This window comes from Bradysia coprophila, unplaced genomic scaffold, assembly GCF_014529535.1.
Source record: "Bradysia coprophila strain Holo2 unplaced genomic scaffold, BU_Bcop_v1 contig_583, whole genome shotgun sequence".
NCBI lineage: Eukaryota > Metazoa > Arthropoda > Insecta > Diptera > Sciaridae > Bradysia > Bradysia coprophila.
This window is the reverse complement of record NW_023503823.1, coordinates 327327-352251: the sequence shown is the minus strand read 5'-3', so window position 1 is coordinate 352251 and position 24925 is coordinate 327327. Positions and strand designations below refer to the sequence as shown.

Genomic DNA, 24925 nt, shown 5'->3' with positions numbered 1-24925 from the left:
GGCGTATTGAAACGAACTTTATCTTCATCCGAATTTACACTGGCAGCACAATTAAGAAAAAAATCGCTCGCTACGCTCGCAATTATCTTTTATTCTTTACAAAGCTTATGGTTCTTATAAAGAAGTTTCGCCCAATGTTCAAAAGTGCCCAAGACACGGCTGTTTATCGATAATTAAATTTTACAAAAGCATCAATTAATAAAACATCAATTTTCGATCATACAAAAAAGCGAAAATACTTTTTTGGGCAACACTATACGAAAAAAGAAGTCGGCGCCTCTGAGGCTAATGGTATTTTCACAATTCAAACACTTTCCTCGATGCGATCAGCATGCGCTAACATTGACTATTATGATTCTAGGAGGAGCACTAGAAAATTAGACCCCACCCAGAACGATTGATCGAGCAAAAAATTAAAAATCAAATTCAAAAATCCGTTCTGATCTGATATGGCAAATAAAGACATTTCTCTGTACAAATAAATATTTTCTTTTAATTTCAACGATTTTCTTATAATCTTTTTTTTATACAAATTAGACTCACTTTATATCCTTTTATATCCTACATTTTGTGAGGGTACTTGACTGTTTTTATATTGTACACATGCAACGTAAATCGAATCGCTTGAACAAAAGGGAAAATTATGTTAACGATCAATATTGTTGATGGGATCTTGTATTTAGTTTTAATCAAATCACATTATTGCTTTTCCTTCAATTTTCAAGTTTTCCTGGTTATTATGTTTAATGTCTTGTTCAAGATAGATACAGTGGGGTCGTTATATCTACCCACTGTAGCTACCTTGGCTTTGTTGCTTGTTCTCGTTTTTATTTCTTTAAATTTTTTGTATCAAAAGCGCTTAAAGTTCTAACAGTTGCAAATTGTTTTGAGTGAATGTTAATTGTTTGATTTAGTTTTGCTGCTTACGATTTATAATTGTTTTAAGCAAGCGAATTCTGTTTCTTATTGTTTATGTAATATTCGAAAAGAAGCAAGTGAATTAAGTTCGACTTGAGGTATTTACATATTCAGGGAGGAAAGGTCGTGTTTCCATGTGAAATCTATTGATCCGAGCCGAGTTTGAGGTCTACGATCAGTCGAAGACGCTACGTTTTATTTTTCTCTCGAAAGAAGTGCCTGCTCGATGAACGGTAGGATTTTCGACCCTGAAGTATGTAATAGTAGATGCGTCTTTGTCTTGGACATTTGTATTTTCACGAGAGGGAAAATCGTGCCTATGACAAGGGATATAGTTCTTCTAGTCAAAATAACAATGTCCAAACAATAACAAATGTTATTTCACTCGCAAAGTCCCGTGAAATGAAAATTTCCACAAAATAAGGTCATCTCAGCGGGGTGCTACGAGTGAAGTTTCTTTTTATTTTTAAAATTGTTTTTGTGTCTCAAAATTGACGAAAGTGTAGAGTGATGTACACGCAGCACAATCAATATCTACGTTTCCCCGGTATTCCTACACTGGTGACCTGCTTCGCTTTGAGTTCCTCCATAAGGCCACAGTTTAAAACCGATGCCAATTTATTTCATTATCCGATACGAAAAACATTTATTCCACTACTTTTTGATTTGAGCCCTAGAAGCGCCTTGAAAGGTACCTCGGGTGTCACACATCATAAAAAAATCTAAATTTGCGTCAAAACGAAGGGATTGGAGCTCAATGAAGAATGAAATTGAAAAATAAAATAAATAAAATTCGCTGGCCTGGTGTGCCTGACAAGTCTTAAATCCAAAATTCTGAATGGTTAGGCACGGCAGATCTTACAACCGAAATTTTATTTCTCGATTCTTCAATAGGTTCCAATATCTTCATTTTCTCTTCCATACTCTTCACCATCATGAATTTTCTACGATGTCTGACGGCCGAGTTATACACTCGTTAAAGCAGTTCTAGGGATAAAATCGAAAAGTAGAGAACGTTTTTCATATCGGGTAATGTAAAATATTGGCATAGGTTTTGAACTGTTCCCTAATGAGGGAGTGACGTGGAGCACTGATATATCCGTTAAATAATTCTCCAAGCCAATTGTAGACCGATTGCAAAACAGAATATTTTCTTGATTAAAAGTGAATGTGGTCGCTTCTGTAAATATTTGTTCATGTTGTTTAAAAGTCCCATAAATTTTGAGTAACGCTAAACGTATGACAGTAAAGGTGAGAGCTTAGTCAAACGGTTCATTGGTTAATAGACCACCTCGCATTTACTAATCAATTCGTTACTTTTATACATTTAATTAAAATTTTTGATATGTTTTCCCGTACAAACAGATCGAAATGCGCAAACTTTCCGCAATTCTCTGTTCCGATGTATTTTGTGAAACAGACTGTGACTGACACTTTAGTACCATTTACACATAAATACCGACTTTGTGCATCGTTAACAATTTAATTTTTTTTTATATAAAGATAATACTTCGATAGAGCAACCAACATTCGTTCCGGTGGATCGAGAAAACATTTTGTATGTACATACACTACACACACATATGAATCGTAAAATTAAAATAAATTTGTAAAATATTCTCTATACAAAGGCTTAACAAATGTAATTTATTCATTAAAAAAAAGAAATAATAAAAAATAAAAACAATCCCTACCGGCGCGACGGCCTAGGGCTCTTCCTACGGTTCTAATAAATTAACCCTTAAGTTCAAAATTTTATAACACCGATTCGATTTGGCTAATTTCTTTTTCGCTTGCGTTCCCATTTATTGCTGATTCTTTATTATTGCTAACTATGTTGCCATTCTCATTCGGCTGTTGTACGTCAACCGATGGTTCGTCGGCATTTTGCTCAATTTTCGCACTTTTATCGTTTTTCTCAATTAGCGGATCAGCGGAAGTTGTTGTGGACTGTTTCTGATCGCTCTGTATGGTTGTGTTGGACGCAATGGCGGTTAGGGGATTCTCAACGGTGGGACTTGGTGCGGTGTGCATTATTTTTGGTATCATTGTAATGGGTTGATCTTCGTCAGCTTCGCTCGGCTCTTCGTCAATGGGTGTCAGTTCAACCATTTTGACAGGTACACGATTTGGTTTTGTACATCTGCAATGAGAAGGCAATTCAGTCAATATTGATTCGTCGATTGATGTAGACTGTGTGATGTCGGACAGTGATGGTGTCACTAACTCCTTACGAAGTTTTGTGTACTGCCGTTTGTACAATTACTGATTTAGGGTTTCTCAGAAAGCGAAATACTTTTATTTCTGACCAGGCTCACACAAAAGAAAAACCTTTTACGGAAAGCAACGAGATTGGACTTATTTGGTGCTCTTTAGCAAACTGTTTGCTATAACTAATGAAGTAGAAGATTTTGTTAAAAGATCTGTTAAATATAGATCGAAAGAAGGAGCAGATTATGTGGAAGGTTAACAAATACAAACAAATCGAAACCGACTTTGACAAAACTTTTTCTCATAATCTAAATTGAATATCTAAATATGAAGACGAGTAAATAAGTTGAGGGTTTGCTGATCAATAATGAAATCTTTGACTTGCCAAGAAATGACAAATTTCAGAAAAATTGTTGCAATGGTTGGTAGTACAACAAATTGGCCGCTAAATGTAAAACTGTAGGCAAACGTGTAACGTTTTTGTGCTTTAAAGTTTCATCTGGCGATACCGATCTTGCATTATTTTTACTCGATTCACACAGTAAAATTGTTGATGAATGTTTATCATACTTTAATGCAGTCATAGCCAATTCTAGGTCGAACAGAAAGTAGATCACAATTTTCTCGTTGAAATTTGGTCATTTGACCTTACTATAAGGCATTAAGTGCACACTGGACCACTTAAGGTTCGACGAATAGAAGATCTGCCTGACATACTTGTTGAAGAAGTAAAGGCTGCAGTCAACGAAATGAAAAACAAAAAGTCACCTGGTGAAGATGGTGTTCCCATCGAAGCCATTAAACTAGGTGGAGACTCCCTATTAAGTGCAATAACGGCTTTGTTCAATCAGTGCCTCCAATGGGAAACAATCCCGGAAGCATGGGAAAATGCAGAGATCACATTACTGCACAAAAAAGGGGACATAACAAAGCTAGAAAATTACCGGCCCATAAGTCTTTTATCAACACTGTACAAGCTATTCATGAAAATCATCACAAAAAGGAACACGAAAAAGTTCGACTTCTACCAACCAGTCGAACAAGGTGGATTTAAATCAGGTTTCAGCACGAACGATCATTTACAAGTGATGAGAACGTTGATTGAAAAATGCAACGAATACAAGATTAGCATAGTCTTGATATTCATTGACTTCGAAAAAGCTTTTGATTCAGTTGAAACATGGTCGATATGGGACTCATTGGACGAATGTAGAGTGGACTCAAGGTACTCCAAGGTGCTCCAATATGTGTACGAAAATGCTACGTCATGTATTAAACTTCATGAGAACACAGAAGACAGGGTGACACCATCTCACCGAAACTGTTCACATCAGTCCTGGAGAGTGTTTTCAAGAAATTAGACTGGAGCAAAAAGGGAATTGACATAAAAGGAGAATTCCTTAGTCATCTCCGTTTCGCAGATGACATTGTCCTAGTCGCACTAAATCTATACCAAGCACAAGTCATGTTAGAAGAGTTGAATGAAGAGGCTAACAAAGTTGGTCTCAAGATGAACTTATCTAAAACGAAAATCATGACAAACATTGACGACGACAGACAAATAAAAATTGGAGATACAGTTATTGAAAGAGTCGACAGCTATGTATACCTTGGTCACAAACTGAAATTAGGTCTAGACAACCAAACTGCAGAAATCAAGCGTAGAATTGGTCTTGGATGGGCAGCTTTCGGGAAACTCAGCCTGATTTTCAAAAGCAAAATGAATAATAGTCTAAAACGGAAAGTTTTCGATAGGTGTGTCCTTCCAGTGTTGACATATGGAGCAGAAACGTTAACATTAACCAAAGCATCTGAAAATAAGTTGAGAGTGGCACAAAGAGCCATGGAACGAAGTATGCTTGGAATTACACTCAGAGACAAAATGACAAACCAATGGATTCGCCAACAAACAAAAGTCGTTGATGTCATGGAAAGAATTGCGTCTCTAAAGTGGAGTTGGGCAGGACATATTGCAAGAAGGCCAGATGACCGTTGGACCAAAGCCATCATGGACTGGAGACCCCCACAACAAGACCTGTCGGAAGACCACCAGAGAGATGGACAAACGGAATAAAGAAATACATCAAAGGTACATATGGACACACGAACTGGCAACAAGTGGCAATGGATCGTACAACATGGAAAAATTTAGGGGAGGCCTACATCCAGCAGTGGATACAAACAGGCTAAAGAAGAAGAAGAAGAAGAATAGTCTTAAAATATGACGAGTAGTCAGGGACTTACTATTGTTACTAAAACTCCGCAGAGAGCTTTAAGTAACCGTCTGTGACTTTTAATCACTCTTACTCACTTTGTTAACGCTGGTGCCATAAAACTAGTAACGGTTGCCACGGCAAAGAAGGCGGCAGCCATGAAAAACGGAATATCATAACTATTCGTGGCGTCGTACACTGCACCAGCCAATGGCGATCCAACAATTGCAGCCGCTCCTCTGAACAAAATGAGTAGACCAAAGGCGTTGGTTAGTTTGTCGAGACCCAACAAATCGACCAGAATAATTGACGTTAGTGAAATATATCCAGCTGTGCGAAGAGACAATTTTTTATTGGCAAATGTAAAATTGAATGAAACGTCGGCTGTTAAAACTCACCAATCGCCAGACCGAAGAAAATGGCCATTATAACATAAGAAGCATAAGATTTACAGAATGGAGTTGCAGCAACAGCAATCGTTGATATCACAAGGCAACAATTATTGAGCAGCAAGGAGTTAACCTTCGGAAAATCAGCAATATAACCGCAAAAAACTCTGCCGAATGTATTCGTTATGCCAATAATTGAAATGAGGAATGATGCAGAGTTGTGATCGATGCCCTGCAAAAATAATGAAAAAGAAGTAATTCGGTTAATCGACTGAAAGAAATCCCATTAGACAGTTTTCTTACATTGATGGTGGCAGCATCCACCAAATACACGAAGGGTACATAAAGACCAGCCATTCCGAACACATTCGAGATTCCGATTAGCATGAAAACTGGATCCTTCAGTAAACTAACATCAAGCATGGTGGAAATTGCCGATTTAAACGATTCCGGTAAAACGAAACACGGACATAAATCGTATTCTGATGGGGTAAAAAATGCAAATTTGAATTTTAGATTTACAATTTCTAAGCCAGTCCAAATGCACTCACGTTCGCCTTTCTCAGCGTCACCGTCCCGAGCGTCTCTCATTTCTTTCTCATACTTTGGCAATGAAATCACAGAATTTCTGTAGCTCGACAGCGATTTTTGCGATTGGAATTCACGCAAATTGGTTACGGAGCCGGAATAGAAAATGTCCTTTCGTGACATTGGTCGAACCATTTTCGATGGTTCGCGAACTGACAACGACATTTTGGATGATGTAAACATGGATTCCGTTTCCTACAAAATTAATGCAAAGTTTAGTGTAAAGTAGAAGATTGAGCTGTGGTTAGTATAAAAGCGCAGTCACAAATCGCAATTCATTCGAAGTGGGATTGTGGAGTGTAAAGGGGATGTTAGTCGTCTTATCAAAATTAATTCACTTGGATTCTACAAGACTCATTTAGCGTTACGACTAAACTAATAGACTGAGAGGTCATAAAAAAGGTTCATACTTCTTCTTCACCTCCGGATTGAAGGCTATGCCATGTTATACTATCTAAGAGTAGAAATGTTTCTTCTGGCACTTTTGTTGTTGATTGCTAGGAGCTTATGTGTAGCATATATCTTAGTCTGCTTACACTTTAAGAAATCGTCTTGATGTCAAAAGGAACATATTGATGACACATACTGACAAAAAAGTCCTTTAAATCTTACCTGGTAGCTTACCATTAGCAGGTAACTTTGTCTCCAGGTAATCTACAATAGCTGCCACAGCCACTGTACGGCCTCATACAAAGAATACAGCTGTGGCAGATTATGTACATTACCTGGAGACAAAGTTACCTGCTGCAGGTAAGATTTGTAACTATTTTTGTCAGCGAATGAAGATTAAATTAAAAAATAATTTTTTTAGTGAAAAGTCTGTGGTGTCCATTTTTACCTTTGAAGGAACGAAGGACATTTCAATAAAAAAAAATCTTTTTGGGATTTCAATCGTCATATGGCTTACAATCGTTAAATTAATCTGATTATTTGACTACATGAGTACGACGACTTTCTGAGGACACAGCTAGTTCCTGAAGAAACGATGAGTAGTCGCTGTTTCTTCAGTAACTCACCGTTTTTTCATAAAGTCGTCATTTCTTCTCGTCGTTTCGTCAAAATTTCGTAAAATGACATCGCGTTAAAAAGGAAAGGAACGACGACTTACTGAAGAAGAGGTGAGTTTGTGACGAAGTGGCGTCTACTCATCGTTTCTTCAAGAACTCGACGCCTCTTCAGAAAGACGTCAAAACGCATGTCGTAAAATATTCAATACTCATTAGTGCCAGAACTTTCTAGTCTTTGATTGTGTCAAAACATAGCACAGATTTCAATCCAGGGGTTGATGATGTTCTCAAAAGTTCAATAAATGCAGTATTAAAGCTCAGGGTTAACACACTATTGAATGGAACATTAGGGGTAAACCATTATGGCTCGTAAAGTTCGTAAGTATGACAATTTAGTGAACTTTTGACATTTTTACTATAATTTTATGTCAAAAGTGTACGAAGTCACGAAATTTACGAACAATAATGGCTTACCACCATTACTTCAGTTTCAGTTCAAAATCAGACATCCAAAACGTTTCTACCACTCGTTCACTACATCGCTTATAATTTGTTTCGTCAATAATTACTTCGAATTTTCCAGTCTCTAGTACTTAGACAGTACTTGTACCAACCAATTCTTCAACTACGTTTATCTACAACTACGTCGTCTGAGACATTATAGTCGGAAACAGGGACGTTACTCCGTCATTCAAATACGAAAATGTTATTAGTAAAAGCGTCAACAGAATCTAGCTAAGTAGAACAATCAACGCAATGTTCTAAACTGGTAAATCGAAACTCGAATCAATAAAAGTTCATTGTGTGTACTAACGACATCATTGGAACCCAGCTTATATCCTGGTGCAAGTGAATTCGCCGAATATTTTATATAATGTGGCTTACGTACATCACTAGCTCCCTCAACATCAGCACGTGATCTGGTTTTGATAGCTGCCAACGACGGCTTGAATCGCTCACTTTGCGATGTTTTTCTGACGCGATCGAACGATGGTACCGAACCATTTTTCGGGAGTCCTGTGGAAACGAATCGTTAGAACAGAACTGTGTAAAAAAACCGAAAATCGGTCGAACCTTGATGGTGAGACGTGAACGCCGGTTGGGACGCATTCCGTGGTATGTTTTTGTTGTTACCGAACTCGGCTTGATTGCCATCAGATTCTGAGTTACGATGAGGCCGTTGCGGACGTGTTGTTATTTTAATTTCTAATTGACTATCCGGACTCGAAGGACTATCACTGTCGTTGACTTTAGCCTCAGCTATAGTTGGTAGTGTGGCCACCGGATGAAAGCCACTTTGTGCAGCTAATTGCTCTAAATTAAGACTAGAATGTACCCCTGGATCAATGTTTATTGGCATTCTGGAATTTGTTAAATTGCTTCGGTTAATTTCCTGCTTTCTTTGCAAAAGGGTCAATCCACTTACTTCTGTCTCTTTTCCATTGTGCCATCAGGTAACTGGACCATAAAATAGGAACCACCGATTGATCCACGTTCAAGTTGAAGACGTTTTTCCTCGTACATGCGTTGCATTAGAGGTTTCACTTTACTTTCTTTCGGATACCTGAACAATACGAAAGAGATTAACTCAAGAAGCGGTAAGAATCGGTATTTGTAGTTACGTTAACGGTCTCATCAAAGCACCAAAAATTCCACAGTTAAGAATAAGGCCGGCTAAAATTAAGTTTGCGTTTTTCCAGTCAAAGTGTTCGAGAAGATAATTGGCGAACGGAGCAAAAGTGAATGTTCCTGCAAACAAATTTGATTACCATACTGGTCTGATGGACTCGAAATATTGCGAAACCTACCGAATCCAGAGCCACACACTGCAATTCCAGTTGCAAGAGATCGTTTTGTTTCAAAGTAATATCCCACTGCGACCACAGCAGGTAAGTAAATGAGACCGAAACCAAATCCTAATTTTACGAAAAACAAAGTATTGGTTGAGTCTACCAGTAGATCTGACATAAATTCAAAATTACCTCCAAGAACACCATAGGTCAACATGAGCATATTAACAGACGTACTAAATGTACTAAGCACAAAAGCCACACACGATATGATACTTCCAGCTATACAAACTGCCCTACATCCATACTTATTAGCTAATGCAGATACCACCGGTCCTAATGGAATAAAATAAAAATCAAAATTTCGTTTCTCAACTTCAAAATACCAGTATTGAACATACCTGCACTTAAATACACTCCAGAGAGCAAACTACCGACCCAGGCTACTTTGCCCTTACCCTCGCCGAAGTATGAAACGAATTCACCTAAAAATACACCGAATGTGTAAGCTATACCATCAACGATCATGTTGCACATGAATGAAGCAAATACTATCACCCAGCCGTATCTGTAAAATAAAAAGTTTTCGATCAAAATTTTATGTCAAGAAATGGTTTCGAGTCATCAACGGATTCTTGTTGTGTCGCAAAGCCTTATTAGAATTTACAATCATTAAATTTGAAGGAATTTGACTGAGTATCCGACTTTCATATTCATAAAAGCTTCAACACGGCAAAGTACGAATGCCTTTTGTTGTACGTATACATTTTAAGAGATCTGTGGTGGCAATTCCAAATTGTCTACCGCGTCGCGTGGGCAACCAGACTCTCATTCGCCCTAAAAAACACTTTTTCCCAAATTACATTCGTTACATCCAATACTGTAACTATAGTAACTATGTCTCGACGAAGCGGTTCACTGATTAGTAAAGCTTTTATTACTTGTTTTCCAACAACTTTCAATCATATTTTGATTATTTAAGTCCCCCGAGTTTGGGAGTTTTAACGCAAAAGTAATTCAAATTTTACACAAATTACGTCACACCGCACGTAACCCGTATATCTCAGGCGTCATAATTTTTTTTGTACTCTCTTATCATCAAACTACGATGAAATATGACGTCATCAACATTCTCATCCCACTCATTGATGTTCCAGCTGTGCATTTTCTGTCATTTTCTCATAAGAAGAACACTCGTAAAAGGGGAATACATATCGATAGAAAAGCATAACAAAAGATTGTTACATAAATCCTTACGCTCCCAATTAAAATGTGTCTATGTTCAAGCTCTCTTCCGGCTGGAGACAGGTGTTGAAAAGCATAGTCACATTGTTATAGAATATTTTAAGCGGTTTCTTGAAGTGAAACACTATAACAAGGTCAAGCACCAGAGACACGTTCACTCAGTCGGCAAGTGAAGAGCTTTGTTGATTCTAATACAATGGAAGAAAATACAGTAGCTAAACCGATCTGGTTTCAAGTGGTGAAAATAAACTGAGAGAATATGTTATACGATTCAAAAATTTGTACTTAAATTCTACTAATTTTTATGAGAAATTCTTCGTTTTAGTTTAGGATCCTTTGAGCGTGGGAAGCCTGAGCCATTCAATTTTAGCATAACCAGTCCCAAAAATTCATTTTCGCATTAATTTACAAGAATATCTAATTTCTCCAACCATCGCGTCGGCAATAAAAAGTTTCCGGTTAATGAAACAATAAAATATCAAAATTTACTTACCCTCCGTCCGGCGGTGCCATGGTATGGTATTCGCACATATCATCTTCATCGTCTGGTGTATTTTCTTCTTGAATTTCAGCCGTTAAACGAGCAGCTTCTTCGCATGCAACTTCACTGTCCGTCTGTAAAGTAAACATTAGGCACACGCCATTAATTTAATGGAATTCAAACGTGGGATACACAAGAAAAAAATTCATCAAAACACAATGATTAAACCAAACGATCCTTGCAACATTTCATCTAACTGAAGTATCTCTAACCTACATTCGATTGTGTGTTGATGATAAAAGTCCAAAATTTGGAGCAAACTCAATTTTTGTTTTTCGTAAATCCAAAATGAGGTTCAACAAAATTAAGGTCATCGACAATTAATATCTTGAGAGAGATTGATACAATTTGTAATACAATACAATCAGTTTATCGGTTATTTTTAGTGTAATTTAGATTGGGTTATCGAAGGAAAAAAAAACGCCTCGCAACGTTATTTTTCATGTTAGCTATCATAATAGGTTCATCAATTAATATTCCACCATTACGGCATTGCATCGCCATTATTGAACGTGTTGATAAATTGTTGTGTTTCCAAGCACCTAAGCTGCCAATGGGCATTACCCATATTTTAGAGATATTTTACAATTATGAATTATAAATCGTATGATTCATCTATTAGAACATAGGTGTCGCTAGTAGTTGACATTTTATAATCACGATTGTGACTTACGCATGACGTACAAGAACTGTGTTCAGCATTTTTTGGTGTTTTCTTAGAGACCTGTTACGGTCGATAGAGCTAGCTAGTGATTACTAATAGCAGAGACTAATCATTTACGATTAGGAAAAACACTATGAACTATGTCTGACACGGAAGTCGAACCCGTGACATATAGGGCGTGAGTCCATCGCTCTACAGTTTGGCTACCTGGACGTCTAATTAACACATTCAAAATAATTGCGGCTTGTCAACTTTCGGCACCCCGGACTTTACTTAAATAGTAGAGGAATGCCTCCAAATAAATTTCTAAAAATCAAGAATTCATTTTTGGATTTTTAGAAATTTTTTTGGAGGCATTCTTTGACTATTTAAGTAAAGTCCAGGGTGCCGAAAGCTGGCAAGCCGCAATTAATTTCAATGTGTTAAGAGGGCAAATTGAACTATCAAAAGCGTGAGCGCGTATATTGTATTGGTGTAAGAAAAATTGATGTCGGGACCATATTTTATCGTACGAAATACCAGTCTAGAAATATTAGTCTACATATCATATGATTAGTCTAAGACTGGACCAGCTCTGTGAAAATTTAGCAGTTCTCCGAAATTTTCAGAAACTGCTCAATTTTCGTAGCCAAGTATCGGTGTTTTGTCATTTCAAGCCTGCATTTGTGCGTTTTTCAATGATGTGTTTTTATCAGAATAATTTTTAAACCACCACAAATCTGTTAGGCTACAATATTCACGCCTTTACTAGCTCACCGGCTCGCATGAGTACTGTTGCCACACATTATCAACAACACTGATCCATTCAATACATTTCGTTCTCCATTCGCATTTGTACGTGCACATTCGGCATCAGTTCGATATCAACAAATCCCGACCACGTGAAAGACCACGTGGAGACATGAGCATAACTCAAACAGAACAAATTTTCAAAATTATGAGTTCCTATGAACTCTGGTTCTGCAAACTTTAAATTTTCGATTAAGTGAAATATCAATATCTGAAGTGAAGACGTTTCTGTTCATGTGTCAACGGTGGGATTTGAACTAGCAACGACAGAATCGTGCAAAAATGAACCCATTTCAGACATTTTTGTGCCACATTTAACGTTAACCAATAAAATGCCACATTCACATCTTTACTAGCTCACTGGCTATGAAGATCCATGATTCCCTGCATATCTCTTTTTATTGATTTGTTGAAGTGTGATTGAGTAGATCTGACCGTTTTTTCAAATTTAGACAGCTCAAGTACACGCACAGTGTACCAGGTACATTCATCCGCGAAATTAACTATATTTTCGATTGATTATTCGACTTGAGTGGATGAACGTTCGCCTTTTTTGCGCTCATCGCAGACATACAGACGTCGTAGAAGAAATGAGGAAATCATTTTTGTTATTTTCGGTCCAAAGAATAATTAACCTTCTACTACAGTTGTTCGGTTGTTAAATCTAGCAAATGCTAAATAGGAGGGCAATAACTGTAATACTGGCTAAATTATACACAATAATTTTGTCATTTTTCCAAGACATTCACCGTATTGGTAATGTCTATTTCAGGAAGGGAATGGCAAACATCTTCCCACTGAGGATTTGTCGGGAAACTTGACAGCATGTCTATAACATCACGGTTCTCGAGCAAGTGCATACCTAGCAATCATTTTACGTTTTTTGTTAAGAAATTGTAAAGAATGTGAGTAAGAATTTATGAGGTCGTTGAAGTTTGTGGCTTGAGAATTTTCATTGATATTATAAAAAATATTCAGTAATGCACTGCACAACCTTAACGTCTTATACACAACACAATTTTGATTCATCGAAATATGTACACATTTCAATCATAAATGTTCACAAACGGAAAAGCAACGATGGATGTAAAGATTTATGAACGATGTAAGAAAGATTTACCGCAGAGTATTCATGTTTTTCCATTTTCCTTGCGAAATTCGGCTGGCGATTTCGCAGTATCGCTATATATGTGCTGTCAAAGGAGCACCACAAAATGTTTTTGTTGTACTTTATTCACCAAATAAATCCGTTCACACAAAATGCACAGCTGATCCGAAACAAACATGCATCGAATTAAGGATGTATGTTTCCACAATGGTTTATGTGCTGACCGAGTATTGATGCAGACTAAATTATTTTTGCTTTACGCTGCGAATTAATCAAAATCAATTGACGGTCTTAGATTAAATTGTGTTTTTGTCTTTTTCTCTTCAGTAATTTAGATGATAGAGAAGAATGATTGAACTGAACGTAATTGTCTTCTTGATCGACATTCTAGTGGAAAAAAATGCTACTATCTGAAGCCTCTTGAAAATGGCTATGAGCTAATATCGCTGGTAGTAACTAGTGTGGATATTTGGTTACGACATCAAAAAAAAATAATCATGTAAACGTATACACTAATCATATCACCAGCAATAACGTTTACATCAGTATCACTGCTAGTATGATTTTATGATGACGATAAGTAGATGGCTTATACATGATTGTTTACAAATACCAGCGCTGTACGAAATGTCAAACAAATATTCGATTACATTGCACTTATGTGGAGCAATCGGAATGTAAGCCTTGATTCCCATATCTCTACAAGGCTCCACTACTTGGGTGAGTCAGGTCCCTTGATTGAAATGTTTTTCAATTTCGAATTTAAAAAAAATAAATTTGATAATAAGTTTTGTTCGTTCCATTCGTCCCACATACATAAGGGCAGCGACTCCCTTTACATTTATTCAACTCCATTTCCTAAATAAGGTCCTCAATAACTAGTGGCAAACATGGGAAAAATAAAGGAGAAAAAGTTCATGCGGTCGGATCTAAGGTTCTTTTTGTTCTCGCTTCGCTCGATTGCACTGAAAAATCGACGCCACGAGAATCGTCGACTTTCTAAAGAAGTTCCTGAAAAAGAGGTGAGTAGTCGACGATTCTTCATGGACTCGCCTTTTCTTCAGAAGGTCGTCATTTCTTCTCGCTTTTTTGAAAATTTCGTACAAAGAATATCCCCTTCTACAACATGAAAAAAACTGCGATTCCCTGAAGAAAAGGTGAATTCATGAAAAATCGTCAACTACTCACCTCTTTTTCAGGAACTCACCGTTTCTACAGAAAGTCGTCATTTCTCGTGGCGTCGTTTTGTCAGTGCAATCTTCGCTCCAGCCGCAAACTTCACACTCGTTAATGCTTATTGAAGTTGTCGAGAAAAGAGAAAAAACTTCTTTCTGGAAATACTTTCAGATCGTTTCATCGGATTCTTTTAAATCGGTTGGCAAATAGGAAATAGATTCATTTTGGAGCGAGTCTCCGACACTCGATAGACGAAATATTGTTCCAAACTTTTTGGCGAATTCGAAAAATATTTGAAAATATTCGAAAAATATTTGAGAATTATACTCGAGTTATCGTGGTAACATAAATGTTACGGACGTTTTCTGTGTTTAGCATTTTTACCAATTTACATTTTCAAAAAATCATAGTGAACTCAGCGTGTCAGACATTTCAAGTATTTTTGTCATAAGACCCTGACTTTCAGTCAAGGGATTTATATCTGTAACCGAGAGAATGATTATGAGTGGCGGCGATACTTCTCATAGCTCACATCGAGTAATTATTATTGTAACCAATTGACATTGTTATATGTTTGCATTGAGGTTGGATACAGACTACAGTCATTTCTGTGTCAGAAGAATAGCTTTGTTTTACATTTTCATGGATTACAGGTCGGATTAAAGTGATTTTTTTTCTGACAACACATTTAGGCTTTCCCACTAATATCGTAAAGACGAACGATGTTTTATTCGACCATTATAATCTGCTACAGACAGATGATTGAGAATGGTAGTCTTATCTTTAATATCAGTGTTTGTCATAATAAAATAAGAATTCATAATTTATTAATAGCTCTTGTCTTGTCTTGTCTTGACATCGATACTGTGATTACTTTCTTAACATTCAAGCACCTTGTTTGTTCGTCAATAATAAATATTTAACAGTTTTCCATGACGTCTCATAAACAACACCCAGTAACAGGTACATTCATTTAACTCATGTTTCTATGCATGTTTGTCGCAAGCAATCAGAAAGATTTAAACTAACCAACAACAGCTTGTTGAAGACCGGTGAAATTGATATTCCACAATTTCTATTGTCGACTGAAGCCACTCATTGTTTCCACATTAACATGCTGGTAAGTATTTCAATTCATCCTCAACGACCATTTACTAACAGGGACAAAACTGTAGCTTTCAACAGGAAAAATGCATTAAATCGAAACAATGCAATAAAAATAAAAGCTCTTTTTCCTACACTCTCAACGAATAAGCTACAACAGAAATAAAGTTAAAACCTTGAAATTCAACTATAGTCATTAGACATAGTGTCTCGTTCTTCATGTGGCTGGCTGCCAATTGTTAGATAATGAAAAACATTTTATCAGTATGGCGCAGCGCTCGTGCATTTGTTTAAGACCAATCAATTCATTAATTTATGCAGTAATATAGATGCATTTTATTGAAGTGCAACAAATGAGCTATAAATAACGATGCTTGACACAATCGTGCATTATATCGATGGATGGATTATATAACGTTGTACATAGATTCATACGAATTAACTTCGTTCTGTAATCATTCACGTTAATCGAATGAATGTTCGGAAAAAAACTACAGTTTCATTATGAAACAATAAAAATCTTATTTAACTTATCGCAACGAGAAATAATTGTTTATGGGTTGTCGTTTTAGAACTATACAGTAGTTGTATGTACATTGTAAGGCTTACAGATTAGCCAGAACATATTACATATTATGCCAATTAGTTGGTCGATAGTTGATTAATGTGAAGCTTGTCGGAAATTAATTAAATTTTTTGTTTTATATATAACTCAAGATATAACTTCCTTCTTATAAGGAATGATATTTGCGCTCTACAATAATTCAAAAATTAAATTTTTGGCATTTCTTTTCTTCAGCTCAGCTCTTTTCTCATTAATTCAGAAACTTTCTCTGTTTTCATAGCTACCGAATTTGTAATATTTCATACCTTTCCAACTTAACGAAGATCGTTTTTAACTGAATGTACAATCTATTCAAATGATGGGACTCCTTCAAGTTAATTTACTTTTCCATCAACACGTTTCATTCGTCATTGTGCCATCGACTATTTATTAACTTAATGAATTGGTGTTTACCGTATCCTCTCGAGTATATCGTGCAATATATCCATACCACGAACGTGAAACTACACACAATATACGTTTTAATTAGAATCTAAAATATTTTCATTTAATTTAGCGTTAAGAGTATAATAGTATGAAACGTGTGCAAAACGTGCACTGAGACTAGAACATCGTGTTCCTGTAACAAACACAGGTCTTTGATATCAATAGATTGTACGGTGAGTTGTAAACCTATATAAAAAGCGTGGATGACGTCACTAGCAAAAATCCCCAGTTCTGTGTTGAACTGGATCCATATATTCAGCCATGAAAATAAATGAAAGTCGCTATTGGCGAAATGAGGCACGTTGTTGCAAAACATGATCTGTACGTTGAATGTGAAAAATTTGAGAGAAGGGTCGCCGGAATGAAAAGGAACATGTGAGTGCTGGTTCTCTTATGTCAGAGGATGGAACCAATTCCCTTGCATTATTGCGAAAATCCCATATCGTAGAAACCAGCAGTTGTCATCACATGTGAAGTTTAATTTTTGGTGGTTGTTAAAAATTGAGACATAACTGGGTGCAATGACATAATAGTGGGATAGACAGGCCTTCTATGTAAATATTTTGTTCAAGCGCTGAAGCAAATACGATTTCGTCTATGTAATTCCCGTCTATCCCACTATTATGTCATTGGCTATTTGAAATTCCTGATAAAATATTTGATGAAACTAGGTTCCACCTTATGGGTGGGTCAGGTCTCTGCATCATGAAATTTCAATTCTTACGTTGAAGTTAATTGCGGCTTGTCAACTTCCGGCACCCTGGACTTTACTTAAATCGTCGAAGAATGCCTCCAAATAAATTTCTAAAAATCTAGAATTCCGTTTTGGATTTTTAGAAATTTATTTGGAGGCATTCCTAGACGATTTAAGTAAAGTCCAGGGTGCCGAAAGTTGACAGGCCGCAATTAACTTCAACGTAACTAAAGAAAAAAATGAAAATAAACAAACTCCACTGTGAAGTTATCAAAAAGCATTGAAACATTCTTCAAAACTCCATTTTCTAAATTGAGGCTTTAATAATTAAAAGGAAGTGAGTGTTGAAGAGCTGAATAGATCTCGTAAAAAAAATGCATCTCGTGAAAATACCTCTCGTTTTCTCATTTTCTTTGACATTTTCAGAAATAACTCTCACACATTTACTCCGATACTTCCCATTAATTCCTCGTCGAACTTTACCCGAGTTATCAATAATAGATTCATTAGCTATAAGTGGTTACTACATCCATTGAATTAAACTCTTATGGTTATACCAATATGTCCCAGATGTTATCTGTCAAACGTTATTAGTCTGACATGGTACGTGTATGAACTGGACACATAACAAACTGTATTCTTTGTCGATTGGAAGAAAGTATTCGAAAATCGGTTCAGAGCTAACTACTATACAGTTATGGGCCATCAAAAATTCATGCAAAAAACTCGTTGGGAATAGTTCAAAGAACATTAGGTCGATTTTGCTCATCTGTGAATCATATGCCATGAATTTAATAATTTTGGGAAACAAAAAGTTCGAAAATAAGGTTCAGTGAACTACTCAAGTTATCGTGCCATCAGTCCAATATTGCCCATTCACGAACTTGACGTCAAACCAAAATTTCCAAAATTGATTTAAAACCGATAAGGACTGATAAAGTCATGCAATCGAAAAACCAGTAAAAATTTATTTTAAGAATATCTCTCGGATCATTAGGCTGATATTGCCCATCTACGAACTTTACCTTGAAACCAAATTTTGTAAAACGGTTCAGAATTACTTAACTTAACTTCAAGACATATTTTCTACCATCAGACCCTTACAGTCGATGAAATAAATATTTTCTAAATTTGCGAGGAAAATTTAAAACCAAGAAACTTTCCAAAAATCTATCTTTTTAGCAATTCTCGTCCAGTTTCAAGGACAAAGTCAAACAGATTTATAATACAAGCAAGCAAAACTATTACAATGCATCGCACTATCTTCCTATTCAGTCTAATCCTCCTACGGAATACTTCTATTATGCATCTGAAAATCCACTTACTATCCAGAGAAGAAAACACAATTTTCGCATTACTAATCTACTTTTATGAAAGAAATTAAAACGAGGATTATGAGTACATGTGTGGCACGCTGTTGCTGTCCCTTTTTCTCAACAAATGAAATCCTTATTTTATGCAGTTGCCAACGGAATATCAGATATTTTTCAAGTTAGACTATATGTGTTAAGGTTTCCATTTATTTGCATTAGACGAGATAATTTAGTAGAAGTCTAGCATACAAAGTACATAGAATAGTAAATGCAAAGTTATGTGACATTGGCCGTACATAAATGACTGTTCGAAAACGTTTGCGAATCACTAATGACAATCACAATATGCATAGCAAAGCGATAGCAGCTGTAATGAATATGTGTACAGTTTCACATGATTAAATGTGAATTCAAACATAACGAAACTTTTACGCAGCATGTAAACAACATATATTTTTACGACAAAATAAAAACAAGAGAATCCAGATCATAATATTCATTATCATCACTTCAGACACACTCATGTTCCGACTGTTCTTTTATTCAAAGAAATTATGATTTTTTTTTTGTTGTGAGAATAAAATCATTTTGTTTTTAATCAGAGAAAACAATTTAATGTGTGCGTAGTGTATACAAAGAAATATATTTATATTTAGCTAAGGAAAGTTTCGAGTTCAAAATACTATGCGAGTATTGCGCAGATATTGCCACAAAATTCTATTAAATTACGGTCATTTGAATCGCGCCGGGAATGACAAAATGCATGCACGAAAAGAATGATAATGAAAAAAAATATTTTTACAAAATGAAAATGATTCACGGATCTGTTTTTCATTACATTCACAACAAAAATGCACCGACAATATGTCGCAGTTGGTTCAATTGTACTGAAATAAGATTCAAAATTGAAACAAAAAAAAAGAACAAAATTTTGTTTTGTTTAAATACAACAAATTAATCCAGGGATATCATTCAACCTTCATAGAACTCTACACGTACTTGTCATCGAAACGTGTCTCACATTACCATATAAACAGATCGTAACCCGATATAACCACTGTCACACCATTTAAGCAAAATCGTAGAATAATCAGAAAAACCTTTTGCGACTTTTCGTTCTGTTACGCTTTTTGAGGGCCAACATAATTACCCGAATCCTTAGTCTAAGTGGCCGCATATTCATTTTACTTATAAATCATTATTTCAACAACCCTGTCCAATCTAAATCGAAAGGAAAATTATTTCAATTTTCTTTTTTACATCCATTTAATGGTCGATGTCGATACAACGAAGGGTTATTGAGAGCAGTGGTTTTGTGGTTTTATCCATAATATAATGTTGGTATACATCATGTTGTGTGTGGTAAGTGTCGCATTGTTTGCGAAAGACTATGCTTTAACAATTTATAGATTCGATAGACAAAAACCTATTCACGGTTAAGTGGACTTCGTTGATGGAAGTATGTTGCTGTAGAGCATATGCAAGAGTAATTATTCAATCAAATCAATGAGATACACTTGTATGGGATAAGCTAGACGCAAGTGAAGGTGAACGGTATAGGATAGTTTTAGGAAGGTTCTGAGAGGGTCTGTTCTTTTTGAACCTTGGGCTTTAGAATATTCATTTGAAAAGAGGGGTTCCAGAATGTTTAACATCGCATCATAAAGCGAAGACGAAACCACTCAGATGATTGACTAAATTTCAATCAAGTTATTAACAGGTAATGAACTTTGCTAATCGTCGTAAGTTAGTTGCTTATCATAGTAAATCAATGTTAACCCCCGAAGAATTCATTGATTAGTCTAGATCAAAATTTTGGTGAATCAAAGTGGTTTCCCCCTCGTCATAAAGGTACTTAGAGAAGTTTGCCAGAAATGTACAAATTATAGACCTTCGATGCTATCAATTTTCGTTGCTTTTTCGTTTTTTTTTAAATAAATTTTCTTTTGCTTGCTGTAGGAATAATTACTGGGCTGGAGCTCACACGTTTCGAAGTTCCAAGAGTAGAACGTTCACACTTTTGTCATTTGTGAAATATTTTAAATAAAATGGACAACGAACCAGTCAGAGAGATAGGCTGAACGAAGTGCTCTTAAAGCATTTCGCATAGCTTTTCAGAATCATGGTTTGTGAGATCCGTAATTGAAATTTTACAAACGGAAATTTCCAGAATTTCTGATTTCACGAGTTTTGAGAATTTCAAGATCTTCAAGAATTTTCAAGAAAATCCTCTCGAATTTCTTGAAAAATTGGGCGCTGCCCAATAACACTGACTTCGGAACCGAAATATTGAAGCATCAAGAACCAATTCCTATTCCGGCACCTAGTGACATACGTATCACATACCTTCCATCTTCAAAACATAAAACATTTCGCTTACCCTACTGATTTTCCGTACTCGTCTCGAAGTCGGTTTAACACCAGAGACATTTTGTTGCGCGGATGGCGGCAGCGGTGGCAAATCTTTATTAATTTGCTGTTGATGCAACAGTCCGGACGACATTTTATTCAATATTTAACAACACCCAGTTTTATTCAATAACAACAACAAATTGTTAAAAACACATTTGGTAATTTATAATTGCTGATTGCACTTATAGTTTTCGAATTCGCTTACTAATCACATTAACGAACACACTCATTTATTCGGTTGTTCTGCGTAAAAGTTTTTGCTTCTAAATACGTTTATCGTCGGGTGAATATTATTTCAATGTGAGGAAATTTGCAATTTTTAACTCTTAACTGAAAAAACAGTGAATTATAGTCCGTAGTCGCCGGAGGAACAATGTAATTTCACTGTAGTTCCAGCATAATATACTAAAGATCGTGTGCCATTATTCGCTATCGTTTACAAATATTAATTTAAGATACGAATGTATAGCAAGTACAATATCGTTAATGTCAAGTGAACATAATGATATTCATGTTGAAAAATGTAAAGTGTATGTATGTCTGCATGTGGTGGATATAGCTTTGCAGCAAAAAAAAATGTATCTGAATATTCACAATTACCCAAGTTCCCTTTTTATTGTATTTAAACAAACCATGAAACCATTGACCACCATCATATCTAATGACCTAAATAAACATACACTCGTCTTTGCAAGTAAATTTCTCAATCGGAGCAGTGTATCTGCATTGTTGTATGGAAGAAAATAAATCGCTTATCGGACTGGTGATGTTTGTTTCCATGATACCAGTGTTTACTCTTTGGCTAGCATGGAAAAATGAGTAAGTTGAAAGGAATGATATGGAAAAAACAATTAGAATGTAAAAATGTTGTTTTTCCATATTCCGTCATAGCACCGCACTTCCTCACATAGAAGTGTAATTCAATAATTTCTGTAGTCCATCAGGTTGTGGGAATTCTTTACATTTATTGAACTTCTCTTGAAAAATTTCAAAGTGATTTTTGGTGTACGAATCGTAGGATGCCTTAAAAGGAGGGTCTATTTTAGGGAATTCAAACCCCGAAAATTCCCTAAAATTCTCAAACATTTTCCGTACTCTGGTTCCTCTTAAATCTCATAAAAGTTGACTTCTATGGAATAAAAAACAGCAAAAAGACCGTAAAAGCCACGGAGTGGTAGAACAATTAGACAATTTCTGAAAATTCCAAATATTCTCTGCTTGTGACTTCCAACTGAAAGCAAACAACATTTTAAATTGCAAAACCCAAAAACATTGGCTCCATATCTCCCATAATTTTCGCAAAATTAGTTATTATCCCTTCCGCTTGTCATCGCTATCATTCAATTCATTTCGTCGAACATTTCCTGTTGGAATTTAATTACTTTAACTATTCAAAAGTTAAACAAAATACATTTCAATTTCATCTAAATATTGTGATCAAATATTCAACAGTTCCACATCAGTTGCATTGTTGGTAATAAATTGAAAATAGCATCATACGGTTCATTGAAAATGCAATTTTGTTTACAAACTAGTGATTGAACATGTATTATAGATTAGTCGAGTTTAATGAGCAGAGAAAAGGTTCAACTTTGTTTGAATGTTTGAAAAGGATGAATCATTCGGTAAATACAAAAATGCGATTTTTTTTTCAGAGAAACTCATTAAAATATTGTTGTTTTCTTTCATTAATTAAGCAATTTAGGATCACAGACTAATTTACGCTACAATGTTCTGTTGCTACTTGCTTACTTGTTGAACAAAGGCGTGATAACAAAATCTTTGACTCTAATCCCATACTTTGTTCTGATGTTTCAATATCTTATCAAAATGATAATACATCTGAACGAGTGTTACTATTTACTTGTTGTGTTCGCATTAAATAAACACAAAGAATAAGCTGTATTGAACAATGAAGCCGCCACATCATGTAATAAAATGCTTCAGATATTACCAGCTTTGTTAAAGTAGTATAACGTGGTTGTGTATAAACATGCGAGTATTTGAACAATTTTTTGAAAATAATTGTTTACAAATCGATGGAAACGTTTTCTAACACAAACCATCACATGGATCTTTATAGGAAAATGAAATCGACTGATAAACACTAATCTATTGATGAATTGATTCATAAAGGGGAGATTAATGAGGATTGCTTTCTAACATACAGCTTAGGAATTTGAAGATATGGAAACCATTTGTTGTACCACTTTTTTTTCATTGATTCTTTTACCGGTACAGACTGTACTGTACAGTTAGAGGCATTGAAATTTCAGCATGAATTTTCTTCAGCTGAATTCTGCTGATTCACACAAGCAATCAAAACTGTTTCTGCCTCTGACTGTATGTACAGCTGCTGACAGTATTACACCAATCTTAAATTAAGATTCTCAATGCAATGAAGTCCAAGATATTAATTGAATTGCTGAATGGATTGTTGATATACTCCATTCTACCACACACACCACATTCTTCACCAACTGTGACAGAAAGTCATCTTGCCTATAGTACCTCGATCTCGAAGGGAAAAGATCAAAAAACACGGAAATGAGCCACTGTTTCGAAACGTCTGCTCATTGAAAACTAAAGCCGTGCAAGATATTTGGCATCACTAAGCAGTGCATAAGACAAATCGGTTAATAAGTTTTCAATAGTTAGAAAGGTTCGAGTGGTCATCACTCATCAGGTGATTAACTCGTGATCAATAGTAGTAAGAATATTGTGGTCAAAATAGTGGATGTTTCAACCAAATGACGAAAGACAAATACTTGCATCGCGGGATAAATAACTGCTCTAAATAACGAATTCATTTAGAAATAATGTAAAATGCCAGTTGAGCAACAATTTGGTAATTTTCCCCCCAGTATCCTGTGCTTATTTATGGTGTGATTATGGTAGAAAGTCCAAATGGAAAAGTGGTACAATCAAAGATTGAAACTGTGCTGTTCGAAACAAAAGTCGTAAAATTGAATGATGACCATGATCCTAATTTTCAGAAAGTTTGTAACAATGAAAATTCTCCTTGCTGTTTTAAATGTTTTGCTGATGATTTCAATGAACCTGCGATATATACCCGATAATTAAACTGAACGAAAGACTCTTTTGTATGCGGGCAGAAAAGTGTATACAAAGCAACCGAACAAAGCGCAGGAAACAAGGAAAAAATTTACAGCAATATTTATAGACTCGTGTGGGGCAATGAAACGTATAACGAAAAGAACTCCTGACGTATGCGGTACAATAAATTCAATGAATGTGTCGGACTGTCTATCTAGTGAAGAATATATATTATATTGGATTTAATAGAGACGAGGCAATATCACAAAATCACCTGAACAATACTATACTGCTCACCTGCTCTGTAATTGTACACTATGCATACACACATATGTGTTTGCACTATGTAAAGCGATTTTTCATTGAAACTTTACTGACTAGGCTATACATGTTGGCATTTGTTGAGCTTAAGCTCAATAACAAAATGAGGAACAAAACGTACGAATGTAAATATGAGCAGAGTGTTTGATTTAGAGCAAATCAAAGCGTAATTATACGTGTTTTAAATATTGGCACGATCGTACTTCGTACTTTGACAATAAATTTTCCATTTTTTAATTTAAATTTTGAATAATTGCAATTTTCAATACATTTTTATTGCACACGGAAATGTTGTATCTGATACGCAACATAGGCAAATTTAATGTTCTGCATA

At 35.7% G+C, this 24925-nt stretch overlaps 2 protein-coding genes across 9 annotated transcripts in view; one reads left to right on the top strand and one right to left on the bottom strand.

Annotated features, from left to right (window-relative positions):
- The window catches only part of LOC119083231 (zinc finger protein 271-like), a 700255-nt gene that overhangs the window by 477357 nt on the left and 197973 nt on the right, over window positions 1–24925 (top strand). The window lies entirely within an intron of this gene.
- The window catches only part of LOC119083250, a 32397-nt gene continuing 8070 nt past the window's right edge, over window positions 599–24925 (bottom strand). For 2 of the 8 annotated variants that reach the window (XM_037192914.1, XM_037192915.1), the window contains exons 2-15: window positions 21182–21543; window positions 10855–10976; window positions 9518–9684; window positions 9309–9452; window positions 9135–9242; window positions 8949–9075; window positions 8753–8890; window positions 8401–8687; window positions 8141–8343; window positions 6283–6514; window positions 6035–6213; window positions 5741–5963; window positions 5441–5672; window positions 599–3061 (exon numbers count right to left, since the gene is read on the bottom strand). In XM_037192914.1, the coding sequence (XP_037048809.1) occupies window positions 2674–3061; window positions 5441–5672; window positions 5741–5963; window positions 6035–6213; window positions 6283–6514; window positions 8141–8343; window positions 8401–8687; window positions 8753–8890; window positions 8949–9075; window positions 9135–9242; window positions 9309–9452; window positions 9518–9684; window positions 10855–10976; window positions 21182–21304 (2673 nt within the window). In that variant the 5' untranslated portion in view covers window positions 21305–21543 and the 3' untranslated portion in view covers window positions 599–2673. Of the gene's footprint in view, window positions 3062–5440; window positions 5673–5740; window positions 5964–6034; window positions 6214–6282; window positions 6515–8140; window positions 8344–8400; window positions 8688–8752; window positions 8891–8948; window positions 9076–9134; window positions 9243–9308; window positions 9453–9517; window positions 9685–10854; window positions 10977–13475; window positions 13709–21181; window positions 21650–24925 lie in introns of those variants that run through there. The other 6 variants (XM_037192916.1, XM_037192921.1, XM_037192918.1 and 3 more) reach the window with 6 other exon arrangements.